General features: G+C 63.8%; 1 protein-coding gene across 3 annotated transcripts in view; it reads left to right on the top strand.

The window, feature by feature from the left end:
* Positions 1 to 10,658: 10,658 nt before the first annotated feature.
* The window catches only part of LAMA5 (laminin subunit alpha 5), a 62,985-nt gene continuing 58,911 nt past the window's right edge, over positions 10,659 to 14,732 (top strand). For all 3 annotated transcript variants that reach the window (XM_054541930.2, XM_054541929.2, XM_054541928.2), the window contains exon 1: positions 10,659 to 11,018. In XM_054541930.2, coding sequence (XP_054397905.1) covers positions 10,722 to 11,018 — 297 coding nt within the window. In that variant the 5' untranslated portion in view covers positions 10,659 to 10,721. The remainder of the gene's footprint in view (positions 11,019 to 14,732) is intronic.

The raw sequence follows: 14,732 nt of genomic DNA, 5'->3' as shown, positions 1-14,732 counted from the left end.
ATTTCGGGCACGGCACGTTCAGAGGCAATGGTGTGGGGCCCCCTCATTTCTCGAGCCCTGCTGGCGCCCAGCCGGGAGCCTGCGACGGGCCCCAGAGGAAGGCAGCTGGGACTCCTGCTCCACCCCCACCTCCCCGAGCCCAGCCCAGCTGCTTCTGAGAGCATCAGGCTGGATGTGCCTCGCAGCAGACAGGCCCAGAGGCTGTGTTTGCCGTGAAAGCCTCTGCGGAGTGATGGAATCCACATTCCTGCCCCAGGTGAGTCGCCCAGGCTTGTCTTGCTCAGCCTGGCTCTCCTGGCTCCTCAGGGTTCCCAGCCACTCGAGGCTCCCAGCTCTGTGGCCCGGCTGGAGCTCCGAGGCCCTGGAAGTTCTTGTGGGACCCAACAAGCCCCTGAGGGGCAGCCAGAGGCCCTCATCTGCTGGGACTCCTGCAGGTGGCTCCGCAGGGTCACAGGTTGCCCTGGGCCACAGTGGATGGAGCCTAAGGCTGCCCTGCAAAGGGACCCCAGAGAGGGGATGGGGTTGCACCCCTGGGCCTGCCACTGCGTTCCATGCAGACCTCTCAACCGGCCATGCTGGTGGGAGGTGCCCAGCAGCTGGCAGGGCCCAGGAGGATTCCTGCCAAGAACTTGGCACCCGGCCTAGGAGTCAGGCAGAGCCGCAGCCCCCACCTCCCTCCCACAGCGGCACCACCTCTCAGCGCTTCCTGGGGCCCCTGCCTCAGGGGGTGCTTTTGCCCACTCCCCTCAGGGAGCCTCACGGCCACTCAGCAGGGAGGCACCATTGTCCCTGCTCAGCACTTAAAGCCCTAAGACTCTCCCAGGCTCCCAGCCAGGGAGGCGTTGAGCCAAGACTGGGCAAGGAATGGGTCAGGCCCACCGGCTCCCCAACCATCCTTCCGGCCAGGACACAGGACAGCCCCTGCCTCACCGCTGTCCCCAGGAGCCTGCACCAGGAGCCAGGAACCATCTCTGAGCTCCAGGCCTGCATGACAAGGCTACCTGAGAACCAGTATTGGTTCACTTCATTCATTCACTCCACAAACAAACACAGGTGCTCCTCCATCCCCCGTGAGGCCACGTCCTGATAAACCCGTGGTAAGTTAGAAATACCGACAGCTGAAATGCACTAATACACTTAACCCACGGAACATCACAGCTGAGCCTTCCTGCCTTATACACACTCAGCACGCTTCCATTAGCCTACACCTGGGCGAAATCATCCCCCATGAAGCCTCCTTTATAATAACGCATCAAATGTCTCACGTAATTTGTCCAATGCTGTAAGAAGGAGAAAAACAGATTGGTTGTGTGGGCACTGGAAGTACGGTTTCTACCGAACACCTGCAAATCAGAAGCCGGGAACTGTAGAGCACAGAGCACCCATCATGTCCACCCGCCATTTCCAAGCCCTGTGGTGGGTACAGGGGCTCCTTGATGCATGGAACAGACAGCCCTGTGCCCAGGGAGCTCGCAGCCTAGGGTAGGGGCCAACTGGCATCCCAGAAGCGTCTAGGGCTGTGAGTCTCACCGGGAAGATTCAGCCCTCGGGACATGGGGCTACTCAGAAGATATTTTCGGTTGTCACGACTGGAGGGCAAGTGCTTCTGGCCTCTGGGGAGTGGGGGCCAAGTGGCCCCACCTCAGGTCAGTGTCCCCCAGACCGTCTGACCAGCGCCTGTTCAGGGGCTCTGAAGGACCATGGCCCGATGAAGGGGCTCCAGGGGCAGGGCAGCCAGGGAAGGCCTCTCTGAGCAGGGGACTTTCACAGAGTGAGCGGAATTGAGATGGCCCAGTTCCTCTGCAGGTCCCCACAGCCTGGGAAGAGGAGAATCTGAGAGCACGGCCGCCTGGGGGCAGGCCGAGGCAGGCGGATCCTGAGGGAGCAGCCGCCTGGTGCCAGGCCTGGGGAATTCCAGGAGGCAGAGGCCTCAAAAGCCCTCCTCCAGGCTCCGAGTTCCCAGCGGCCCTGCCACATTCCTCCACCTGGGTGGGCAGGGGTGCAGGGGCTCAGCGCATTCCTGGTGGAGATAGGGAGGCCAGCCCGCGGCCTGCGCCAGCCTCCTGTGGGGCCTGGGGAGCCCTGTCCAGGCTCTGCCGAGCTCGGCATGTTGGAGCTGAGCCAGTCGGCCTTTGCTGGAACACGCAGGCAGAGGTTGCCTTTCGCCTTTCTGTGTGGGGAGGAGCCACTTGCAGATAAGGCAGGGATTCACCAGCTCCAAGGGGCTGGCAGGACACAGCCACACTTCACCTGCAACCGAGCCTCCCCATCTGTAAAATGCAGATAACAAGGGGACCAAGCCGTGGCTCACACCTGTAATCCCAGCACTTTGCGAGGACGAGGCCTGTGGATCACTTGAGGTCAGGAATTCGAGACCAGCCTGGCCAACATGGTGAAACCTTGTCTCTACTAAAAATATAAAAATTAGCCGGGCATGGTGGCGAGCACCTGTAATCCCAGCTACTCGGGAAGCTGAGGCAGGAGAATTGCTTGAACCCGGGAGGCAGAGGTTACAGTGAGCCAAGATCGTGCCACTGCACTCCAGCCTGGGCGACAAGAGCAAAACTCCACCTCAAAAAAAAAAAAAAAAAAGAGCAGGTCCCTCTCAGGAGATGGGAGCCGGCTCAGCGCCCGGCCTGAAGTCGGCTGCACAGGCTGCCTGGGTCTCCTGCCCAGAGGTGGGGGGGAGGCACGGAGGGGCCCAAGTCAAGAAAACACAACCCCACGTGTTCAGGGGGCTGGAGGCGGGGGCTGTGCCTTTGACCTGAAGCCGCACAGCAAGCCCTTCGTGGAGCCAGGAGCAGGCAGTGGGCAACCGGGCCGACGGGCCCTGCCCTGGCCGCCAGGAGGCTCCGTGGCAGCTGCTCTCTTGCATGCCGTCCCCACTGCCACTCCCCGGGTTCTGAGAGGGAGCCCCGTGGGAGGCCACGCACAGACCCCCGACCTGGCTGCCGGGGGTGGTCCAGATCCCTTGCAAGAGGGAGCGTGGGCTCCCAGTGGGCCCCAGCACCATCTGTGGTCAGCGGGAGCCTTCCAAGTCTCCGTGTGTTTACATTCCCCCAGGAAATAGCTCCCCAGAAGAGCTGCAAATATTTTCTTAATGTTGGAACTTGTGGCAAACAGAGGCCTGGAGTGGGCCCACCCACCACTTTGCCCCTCCACACATCGGGGGCCCAGTGGGATCCTGGGGTTACCTCTTCACCTGGCCCATCCCCCTCCCCCTCCTGGCAGGAGGCAGGCACGTGGGGGCCCAGCTGGGGCATCTTCCTGCCGGAGCTGGGGCAGCCAGCCCAGGGGATTCAGTGGCACTGCCATCCTCCCACCTTTCAGCCTTCCTTTTGTGAAACTGGGGTGGCAGTAGGTGGAGGTGGCGGAGGTGTTGCTTGGCGGTTGGAATCAATGAAGACCCTAGGGGACGGGGGTCAGGCCCTGGACCTGCCTAGTAACTCAGGCTCCTGGCAGACCGGGCTGAAGACAGAGGCAGCTACGGGGCTGTGTCTCCCGCCCCAGGCTGAGTCAGTGTGTAGGGCTGGGTGTCCTGGGTATGTGATGGCCCTAAACACAGGCCCACACCTCTCTGTGCATGAGCACAGGTTCACCTGGCGTTGGCAGGCTGTGTGGGTGGCCCATAAGCACCAAGAAGTATCCTGCTTCTGCTGACCTCCACCTGAAGACTCCCAGGCACCTGCCCGCCTGAACTGGCCTCTGCAGGCCCACTCAGCATCCACGCCCTCCCTCTCCCCCTCCCCACTGGTGAGGGGCCAGTGGTCATGGCACATCCCAGGCCTCCAGTCCCTGGTCCCTGGGCAGCCCCTCCAAGAGCCTACCTGTACAGAGTGCCGTTCCTGTCCACTGACATCTACTGTGTGGATGCACCACGTTTCTCTCCCCAGTCGACCCTGGATGGCCGTTCGGGCTGTTTCCGCCTGATGGCTCTGGTGCCTGGCGTTGCTGTGCATGTCCACCCACGAGTGTCTGTGCAGAAACGTGTTTATGCTTCTCTCTGCAGCTACCAGGTGTGGAGCTGCTGGGCCGTGTGCAACTGTGTTCAGTCCTTTGAGGAACAACCAGCTGGTGTCCTAGCAGCTCCCACACTGGACACCACACTGGTCCCCGCAGGATGCTGCCTGTAGTTGTTATTGTCTTACTTCCTGATTCTGTTGGTGGCTATAGAGTGAGGATCACGGTGTGGGCCTCAGGCGGGCATAAAACGAGGCTGGAGTCTGGGCACCGGGCCCTTGCCTGCCACGCCTGGTGTGGGAGGATGTGGGTCCCAGGGCAGTGGGAAGGTGACGGGAGAGGGGCGATCGGTCATTCAGCCACCATCGTCCAGCAGCCCAGCGCTGGGCTCAGACGCAGCAGTGAGCACACGGAGCTGCCTCTGCCTTATGTGCTGCGTCTGGGGGGCTGATGTGGGTCAGGACATCTCATCCTGGACGCCCAAGGACATGCTGCACTGTCCTCTGTGAGCCGGGGGCAGCAACATGCCTCCCGGGTGGAGGGCGCAAGGACAGAGGGCCCAACCGTGTTGTGGACGGCACTTTCAGTGTGGAAGTGTGCAGCCTGGGAGCCGTCACTCCTGGGATCCTGGTTCACTGCAGAATCTGGACCAGCTCCTGGGCAGGAACCGTGGTCCATTGTGTCCCAGCGATGGCACCAACCCCCAGACTAAGCCAAGCCCCACGTTTGATCCAGTCAAATAAGTAAAAGTGACTGAGGCCCACACCTGTAATCCCTAATGAAAGTGACCGAGGCCCACACCTGTAATCCCTAAGACCCTCGGCTGAGCTTGGCAGGGCTAGGGCAGTAGCAGGGGGAGCACACAGAGAGCGAGACAGAGACAAAGATAGATAGACACAAAGACAGATACAGAGACAAAGAGATCGAGACAGAGAGATGGAGACAAGCAGAAACAGGGAGAAACAGAGATAGACAAAGAAATAGAGACAGAGAAATAGAGATAAAAACAGAGATATAGAGACAGAAACAGAAAGAGATACAGAGATAGAGACAGAGAGAAAGAGAGACAGAGAGATGGAGACAGAGAGAGGCAGAAAGTCAGAGGGAGAGAGTCAGGAGAGGGAGGAGTAGGAGGGGGACGCTTCTCTCTGCCCCAGTGGCCCTGGCTGGCCGAGGCACACACCAGGGCGCAGGCAGAGGGGATGAAGCCCCATGGGCATTCATGTGGCTGGAAGCGGCTGACTGTGGGGCCTGGGGAGTTGCCCTTGCAGTGTGGGAAAGCCGACCGGGATGAGGGGAGGCCTTTGTCCTGAGGAGGGGCCTTTGCAGAGCTGCAGGTGTTCCCATCCATATGGGACCCCCAGCCAGATGTCCCAAGGTGGGTGAGGGCCAGGCCAAGCTGGCTCCCTCTGAGGGCCTGTCAGCCCAGGAGGCTGGGTTCATGGGAGACATTTGAGGGTGGGCTCATGGGGGCCCTGGCCTCACCCAGGGTGCAGTCCCAGGTTCCTGCCCAGGCTCTGGCTCTGCCCACTGGGCCCTCCTGGGAAGTCAGATTCCTCCTGGGCTTCGAGGCCTTCTGGCCATATAAGGCCGTCTGTGGGCACCTCCTGGAGAAGCTCAGAGCCCTCACCCCCCACCTGCCCCACCCTCTATGAGAACCAGAGCTCAGCCAGGCAAGGACAGAGGCAGGGGAGAGGCTGCTGGAGCCGTGGTCCTGTGGGGGAGGAGGGTACAGGCAGGCCAGGCCCCAGGGGCTGAGGCTCAGGGTCCCTAGTCACCCTGCCCAGCATGCTGGGGTGCCCCCATTCCGCCTGTTTCCCCTGGGGTTCCTGGCCCCTGGAGCTCACTAGGGCTCCCCAGTCTAGGCCTGAGGCAAGCAAGTGGTAAGAATAGGGGGTACAAGGTAGGGGGACCGCAGTTAAATAAGATTAAGGTGACACCTGGAAACGTAGGTGCCCGGTCTCGGGGTGGACGCTGCAGCCGTGTGCCACTGCATGTTTACCCCGGGCGATGCCTTTTCTGGGGCTCCCCACAGATCTGGGGACAGGAGTCCTGGACTCTGCCTCACACCCCAGCAAGGTGCTGGGAGGTGCCCTGACAGGGGCCCCCACTTGAGGGAGGGGATGGGTTGGGGTCCTGGGAGCAACCTTGTTACTGGACCGGCCCCTTCCCTGCCAAGTTGTAGGTGGTTAGATCCCAGGGAGGTCCCGGGCCCCCTGCTCCTTCCCTCCTACAGGCTGGCAGCGTGGAGGCTCCCCTACACCCAGCTATACACGCCAAGGCCGGGGCACGGGCGTCCAGGTGGGATCCTGGACTCCGGACTTTCGGTCGCCACGCAGACCACCCCACAGAGCTCCATGAGGCCCCCCCATTTCTGAGCACCCCAGGTTTGCCTGCTTGTCATGGGGCTGGGCCCGCCGGCACAGGGCACCAGCCCAAGTGCTTCTCCTCGCCACTTGGGAAGAAAAGGAGCTGGGTGGGTGAGAGGAGCCTCGGGGAGCATCTGTGGAGAACCCAGGAGCCCGGATGCTGACCCTCTCCAGATCTCCCACACTGGGCACCACCTAAGCCTGTCTGCACCCCATCTGGCATGGGGGCCCACCTGAAATCCCCCAGGTGAGAATCCAGTGGCGGCCTTTGGGTCGGGCCTCGGGCAGGCATGAGGCATATCACCTGCACGGGTGACTTGTCTCCTGGAGCCCTAAGGCAGTGGCCATGCTCCTGGCATGGCGCCTGGACTGGAAGGCTTTGAAGAGCCCCAAGTCTGTGGAGGGCCTGCCCTGTGAGTGGTGCCTGGGGCTGTGAGCTGGTCACACACAGCAAGTGGCAGAGGGGCCAGGCAGCGGTGGGTAAGAATCCTCCATTCCCGGTTAGGGTCAACCCAGAGCCTGGCCTCTGTGCTTTCCAACAACCACATGTCCCAGAGGCCATCAGGAGCCCAGTAGTGGCCCAGCTGGGATCACAGCCAGGGAGGAAAAAACACCACTCCTTCCAAACGGGCTGTTTCCAGACCCTCCCTAGCCCAGGAATGCCCAACTGTCCCTTGGCCCCATCCTTCTGGCAGCAGGAACCTGTGGACCCTCGGAGACTGGAGGCAGGTGGCAGCCCTGGGGGAAGGCGGGCTCCAGGCCTGGGGGAGGGGTCTGGCTATGGCTGAGGGTCTTCTTGGGCTCTGCCTCCATTCCTTTGAGGCCAGCCCCCCAGGGTCTGCAGCTCCGGGCTGGCTCTTACAGCAGTCGGTCCAGGCTGAGGGCAGTGGGGGCCTCCTAGGCCAAGAGGCCCAGAAGCTCTCCCAGTCCGCTGGGTTTATGCAATCCTGATGAGACCCTGTCTTCCCGGCACTTGCTGGTCTGTGTCCTCCTCCCAGAGGACTGAGCCGGCCCATGTGAACAGTTCAGAACCAGCCTTGCTGCCCGCTCCCAGCTTCTGTATTTCATGGACAGGGATGGAGGTTCTTACCGGCCGGCTCCCTGGAAGGGCATCCCAGCAGCCCTGAGAAAGGGACTGTGGCCTCCAATATCCCAAACCACAGCGCTGGCGTTCCTCCAGATCTCATCCCGCTGAGACAACATTCCCAGTTCGGAGTGGGAGCCACAAGGCCTCACCCGCAGGCCTGGCCCCAGCAGGAGCCCAGCCTCCAGCCCTCCTTCTTGCTCAACCCCCGATTCCTCTTGGGGGCTTCTCCCGAGGGTGCAGCACCCACTTGGACCCTGGGCTCTGAGACAGGAGGGTCTGCAGTCATCTGTTACCGATTGTGGTTGCCTGTGATGCAGCTGAGTGTGGGCGTGGGGGCGCCCCATGTCCTCAGCGCAGCTGTGTCTCCAGGAGGCTCCCAAGGTCAGGAGTTCACGACTCACCGCTGAGTCAGATGTGCCTGTGGCCTACCCTCAGGGTCCCCCACAGCTGCCTGCAGGTGTGGCTGAGTAGGGTGGGGGCACTCTCGGGAATGCCACTGGAGTAGCACTGGGTGCTCCCCAGCAGGCCTTGTCCCAGGGCTGGGGGAAGATCTGAGACCCCTTCCCCAGGGCCAGGAGTGCCCCTACTTCTCTCGGGCTGCCACTGACCCCTGCTCCCGACCCACCTCCTCTGGGGCTCCATCAGCCTAGAGCTGGGTGGACAGGGGCTCTGGATCTTGGATTGTCCCTGGAGGGCAGCCAGAGCCTGGTGGGACAGAGGCTCCTCCACGGCCCTCCCCTGGCGAGCCACCTCCTTTTACCCTCCCCTCCACTCCCAGACTGGGCAGCTCCCTCCTGTGGATTCAGGACAGAACGTGTTTGGGGGTGGGGTGCTGTCTGACCTGTTGCAGGGAGGAGGACTACGTCAGGGACGGGTGCCCCAAAGATGCCCAGCAAATAGGAGTAAAAAATGAATGACGGACAGACTTCCTCTTGCTTTAGTAACTTGTGTGCTCTTGACTGGCCCCGGCCTTTTTGGCCTCAGTTTCCCCATTTGTAAATAGAAGAGGTGGCTGGGCTGCACAGGACTCAGACAAGGAGCGAGGCTCACTGGTCCATTTGGTGATGACTCACTGACATGGTGATGACAATGACAAAGACAGCAAGGGGTGGGGGTGTGCAGAGATGAGCTGCCCCTCTCCCTGCCCACCTCCCCAACCCCCTGTGTGTAGCCCGGCTGGGACAGCCCCTCCGCCCTCCATACGCTCAGCTCCTGCCCCAGCTGCCTGCCCCCCAGTCCGTGCACCAGCAGGCACAGGATGGGGGCAGAGTGTGGGCTCTTTACCCAGCCCCTGGGCCACATTGTCTTGTCCACTGCACTCCCCGCCTGCCTGCCAGTTGCTCCTGGGGCAGCTGTCTGCCGGGAAGCAGTGAGCTGGTGATTAACCCTGCTAGTGCTGGCAGCTCCGGCTGACACAGCGCATTCTCAGGGCCGGCCCCCGCTGCCCTCCTGGCCAGTGCCAAGGACAGTAGAGGCCTGGCGGCTTGGCCTGATCTGGCCACTAGGAGGCTTAAAGGGCTGTTCCCCCCCACCTCACCTCTCCTCCCACGCCGCCACTCGCAATCCCACCCCTCCAACCACCCGACCCTCCAGGGATCCCAAGAAGCCCTCAGGGTCTCCGGAGTCTCCACCTCCAGTCCCCGGGGCTGTCAGAGCCCCAAGCTGTCAAGGGGGAGCCCAGAGCCAGAGCACACTGCCTGGGGCCAAGCCCCCACCTGGGGACCCGCTACTGCCCAGAGGCCGCTGTCTGCCTCACACGGGATCTAAAGCAGCTCAGAGCTGGACTCTGCGCCTGGACTGCAGATTCCTTGATGTCTCCGCCCCTTCTCCAGCCAGCCCCTCCCCCACTTGGAGCTTCTCCTGCCAAGGGTAGCCGCCTCCTTTCCCCCTCCCCCAGGTGGGAGAACTAATAGTGAAGTTATGGAAGAATTGCCGGGCCGAAAAGTAGGAGGAGGGAGAGAGGGTCACATCGCCCTCCGACTCCGTAGAGAAAGGGCCATACACCCTCTTGGGATTTGAGATTTGCAGGAGGCCAGGGCGCCAGGAAGGTGTGCAAGGAGGTGCACCCTCCAGGGACAGCTGCTAGCTCAGAACCCCCACCAGAACCAGCTGGCCAGTGCCCCACAAACCCACCCAGCCCCCCAGGACTGTCCAGGGAACCCAGCGAGACATGAGCCCCACAGCCCATCTGGGACCATGGCCCGCCCAGCTGGCCTGGCTCAGAGATGGGGGGTTGCTGCCAGCTCGGCAGCTGCAGCCCCACCCCGCCACCACCCCCTCGGGGCTTCCCTGGAGGCAGATTTGGCCCCGGAGCCCAAGGGAAGGAGGAGACCCAGGGCCGCAGCCACCCAAAGGCAGACGAAGACCTGATCTCGGCCTCTAGGTCCTGTGCCGTTTGCCAGGCGTCCTCGAGCCGCCGACCGTGGCAGGAACGCGTGCGCGGCTGTGCAGTGGGTTGGAGGCCAGGCCGACAGAGCTGGTGGAGTCCACGGGGCCCCGGAGCACAGGTGCTTCCAGGCACTCAGCAGGTGCTCAGCAGCTGTGGCCAAAGCCTCCGACCTCCTTAAGAGCCAATCTGGCGGCTGTGGGGCCATGAGCACCGCCCCCGTCCTCTAAAGGGGACTGTGGCTGCAGGCCAGTCCCTCCTGCCCCATTTCCCTATCGGAGAGTATTTTTAAGCCCTGCTGGGGCAGGCAGGAGCCAGGCCGAGTTGAACCTGACCTGGCCGCCCCAGGAAGCAGGGGGTTCCCACCTAGGCTCCCCCTGTTCCTCTGCAGATGGTCATTCGCGGGTGCAGAGGGTACCTTCCCGCAGCCAGCAGGACGGACGCTGTCGGGGGAGGAGCGGGGGCAGCCGAGTGGTGCACCAAAGTTAGGGGAACAAAGAGTGGGCCCCTGGGCTGGGAGGAGCTGGTGGGCGCTCTGGGGGCCAGGGCGCCGTGGGGAGCGCGAGGGTCGTACCTGGGACCCGGAGCTACGACCTGGGCTGGCGGCGCGGGGGCGCCGTCGTCCCACGGCCTGGCCCGAGGCCAGCAGGTGCCCCTTCCGGGAGGCGGCCGGGCCGGGGTCCGAAGGGTTAAGGCCGCCCGGCCGCCCCTCCCCCTTTCCTCTCCTTCCCCCCCCCCCCCCACCCCGCCTCCCCGGACCTCTCCCCGGGGCTCGGGGCTCGGGCGCTCGGGCGGGCCGGGGCGGGGCCTGACGTCCGCGGGCGGAGCGAGCCCTGCCGGCCGCCTGGCTTCAGACCCGCCGGGCTCCCGCCGCGCGCGCTGTCCCTGGAGCGCGGGGACGCGGCCCGGAGCCGGGAAGATGGCGAAGCGGCTCTGCGCGGGGAGCGCACTGTGTGTTCGCGGCCCCCGGGGCCCCGCACCGCTGCTGCTGGTCGGGCTGGCGCTGCTGGGCGCGGCGCGGGCGCGGGAGGAGGCGGGCGGCGGCTTCAGCCTGCACCCGCCCTACTTCAACCTGGCCGAGGGCGCCCGCATCGCCGCCTCCGCGACCTGCGGAGAGGAGGCCCCGGCGCGCGGCTCCCCGCGCCCCACCGAAGACCTTTACTGCAAGCTGGTGGGGGGCCCCGTGGCCGGCGGCGACCCCAACCAGACCATCCAGGTGAGCGCAGGGCGGGCCGTGGGGCATCCTCCCGGGGCACTCGGACCCGGAACGCCGGCCCGACCCCAGGGGGAGCGCAGTGGCCTGGGGCGAGTCCAGGTGCGGACTCTCTGGTTCCGCATTTTGGGGGCTCAAGAAGGCACCCCGACCCGGCCGCTCCGTCTCGGCCGGGAAACTTCGCGTCCCTCCGGGAAGGCGGAATTAAAGTCCCCGGCATGGACCCGGGGGCGGCTGGGCGCCGGTCCAGTTCGACTGCGGTGACCGGGGCGGGAGGGGGGCCGAGCCCAGTCCCTGGCGGCCCCAAGTCCAGGATCCCGGGGAGGGCGGGACTTGGCCTCCGCCGCCTGCTGCCGGTGGGGAGGGGGCGCAGCTCCGCCCTACCCGGGACAGGCTGGAACCTGTTGGCCTCTGGATGGGGTGGGAGGGGCCAGCCACCTGAGGCTCCCACTGGCCCCCCTCGGAGGAGTCTAGGGACTCGAGGATACCTCCAAAGTAGGGGAGGGCCAGCTACGAAGTTTTGACTGGGGCTGGGAACACGTGGCTCCCAGGAGGGGCAGCATCTTTGTCCAGCAGGTGGTAGGGTCCGGGGGCTTCAGTCTCACTGGGAGATGTGGTTTCAGGCCCTGAAGACCCCCTGGGGTGCATGTCCCCTCCCCAGCAAGCCTTAAACCTGTAGGCGGGTTCTGTTGGTGGACTCCATGCGTGGACACCTTACCTGAAAACCAAGGCTCTTGGGGCCCCCTAGACTTAGGTTGGGCCTGGGGTCAGCCTTGGGTAAGGAGCAGCAAAGTCAGCTCCAACGGCTCCCAACCGGCCGCTCTAGGCCCTTTCCCCACCTCAGCCCCACCTTAGGGAGAGTCTAGGGGCCCTGAGGGCCCGTGTAACCTGAGCTGTCTCCTCCCTGGTATCTCCGCCTTCCTGGAAGGAGAGGCTGGGGCAGGGGCGAGTAGCTGGAGATTTGCCGGGTGGGGGCAGAGGGCCCTGGAGCAAGATGTTATGGGGATGAATGGAGGAGCCTGGGCTGGGCCCGCCCCCTCTGCCTGCCCCACCCCCTTCGCCCTGGTGGAGGGGGAAGGAGCCTCCCCCTGCTTCTGAGCTCACCGTTCTCTCCTTAAGCCCAGCACAGTCCTCTGAGATAGGAGGTCTCAAGCCCACACTTCAGATGGGGGAACTGAGCCCTGGAAAGCTGCTGACACCTGCTTGGACCCCTCCAGCCAGAACAGGGTCCAGCGGGGGTTAGCTGTGGGAACCTGGGCGCCTCCTGGCTGCCCCCTTATCTGGTCAACTCAGAGGGGCCGGGTCTCAGGACGGAGGGCCTGTGACTGTCTCCTTGCCTGCTGCCACACCTCACCGCAGAGGGCCTGGCTGAGTGTCCCCAGCTGAGATTTTGCCGTTCTGGCAGGGGAGGCTCCAGGTGCCCTCTGAACCTCAGACCACCCCCCCCCGCCACCGCCTGCCCGTGCTGTGTGGCTGGGGGCCACAGGCCCCCTCTCGGATCTGTCTCCTCTGTGGGGGCTTATTACCCCCGTCTCGTGAGTAAAGGGCCAGCCTGTAGTCAACGCCCCTCTCCTCTGCCTCAGCTGTGTGGCTTCCCTCTGTCAGCCTCAAGCTCTCTGTCTTTAAAATGGGCACAGCGTGCTGGCCCGCCTCGCCTGAGGCTGTGAGCTTGGCCTGAGGAGCCTGGGAAGCAGCCACAGTTTCAGTGGCAGCTGTGGGCTGTGGTGCTCCACACCTCAGAGCCAGCTTGGATGAGAAACCAGCCAGCCTCGCCCAGTTCATGTCTAGCAATAGAGGCGAACACTTCTCTTCCAAAGTCTCGAGCTCTGATTAGTGAGTGCCCGCTGAGGCTGCCAGATAAGTAGAAAGATCGGCTGGTAGACGTGAGCTGGACGGGTATGACCTTGGACGCCTCCTTCATCTGAGAGCTGCAGGTCTGCTGACCGCCCTGGCCGTGGATTGGGCGTGTGAGAAGTCCTTGCCGGCCGGTCTGGAGTGGAGCTGCGGTCGGGGCAAGGCAGGCAGGCACAGGAGGTACCCAGGCGATGAAGCCGCAGCTCCATCTGAGGGGGCTCACTAAGGCTTTGGGGCCTGGGGCTGGGCAGTGTGTTCTCAAGGCTGCAGGCCAGGGGCTCTCAGGGACCCTCTGCAGGAGATGCACATTAGCTGGGCATCCCAGATGGGGGTGGGGGTGAACCCTGCTGGGCAGCTAGAGCAGGCAGAGGGCAGGGGGAGGTCGTGGCCCTCGCAGCCTCAGGGGATCACCGGCCAGCCCAGCCTGGGAAGGTGGGGACTGGGCAGCCAGGCCAGCGTGGTGACTCATTGGAAGGGGAAGTCCTTATCAGCCCCTCTGCTGTTTCCTAGCTCTGTTCTCACGGGACCCTCCGCAGCGGAGGTGGTGGGAGCCTGGTTTTCCCAGTCCGGTCTTCTGTGGCTCAGTGAGTGGCCGAATGGGGACTGGAACTGCCTCCCAATAACTGGACCAACGCTGGCCCAGGCAGGGACTGAACAGTTGCTTCCCTGACCTCCTGGAAAAGTAGAGGCTGACCCTTGACCCGCAACCTTCCACCCAGCTTCCCTCTGCTGCTCGTGTGTCTGGGAGGGTCTTGACCAGCAAGCAGCCTTCCCGGGGAGGTCCCGCTGCCCCAGCCAGAGGGCCCTGCCCACACCTACCTTCTCCAGGAGCCCCCGGCCCCACCCTGAGCAGGACCTGTGTGTGCCGTGCTGTCAGTGAGCTCTTGGGGGTCACCATCGAAGCTTGCAGTGCGGTCTGCGGGTAGGGGTCGTGGCGCTTAACTGGGTGTCTTCAGTTGCTCTAGCCCCATCCACGAGAATGCTTAGGTGGTGAGCTGGGGACACAGCGGGAATAAGGAGGGTATGGACCCTGCCACTGCAGAGCTCTGGGGGACCCTGGGGAAGCCCCCAGATAATTCCAGATCTCATACATGCAGTAAAGGAAATACAGCAGTGGCCACACTGGGGGCTGCAGAGCTGCATCTTGGGTGGTCCAGGGCAAAGTCTGAGGTGGGGCAATCCAAACACCAGGGCGGGGTCTTGGGAGCCTGTGGGAGGGGTACCGGGCGTTGCCCTGGTGCTCAGTGGAGGCAGAGGGCACACTCTGTGGGTGAGGGGGTTGGGCCCTCTGTAGGTGCTGGGCCTGGGGGTGGGGAGAAGGGATCTCCCCAGCTCCTACCTCCTCCTCCTAGGATGAGGTCTGGCCCCCCCAGGGAGGCTGGGTGGGGTAGGGCCGCAGACTTTCTCAAACTCGGCCTCTGGGGCCTCAATCAACCCCAAGCCTGGGAGGGCGCCTTTGTGTGGACAAACAGCAGGTCTGGTTTCCCGGCGGGGGGGGAGGGCAGCCAGGACCCAGCTCTGCCCCCTCTCCTCGTCCCCGCCCTGGCTCCCAGCACTACCCCTCCCCTGCCAGGATGCAGGCCAGGACCCTGCTGGGAGCCTCCTCTGTTCTCCACTCACCCATGCAGGGCAGGCCCCCAGCAGGTGGCAGGTCCGGGACAGAAGCGGCTGCCAGGCTGTGTGTGTGAGCCATTACTCCTCACGGTGGCCCCAGGCAGGTGCAGCCTTATCCCCACTCTTCGGATGGGGACATTGAGGCTCAGCGGTCACTGTGACTTGGCCTCTTCCCAGGACTCAGAAGCAGCAGCCAGGAGGCCCAGGCCCACCTGCCGCTGTCCACACCTCCACTCTGGGGCCAGTCCC

Source organism: Pongo abelii, chromosome 21, assembly GCF_028885655.2.
Source record: "Pongo abelii isolate AG06213 chromosome 21, NHGRI_mPonAbe1-v2.0_pri, whole genome shotgun sequence".
In the NCBI taxonomy this organism is placed as follows: Eukaryota; Metazoa; Chordata; class Mammalia; order Primates; family Hominidae; genus Pongo; species Pongo abelii.
Note: the sequence above shows the minus strand (reverse complement) of the source record. Positions and strands in the feature narration are given on the sequence as shown.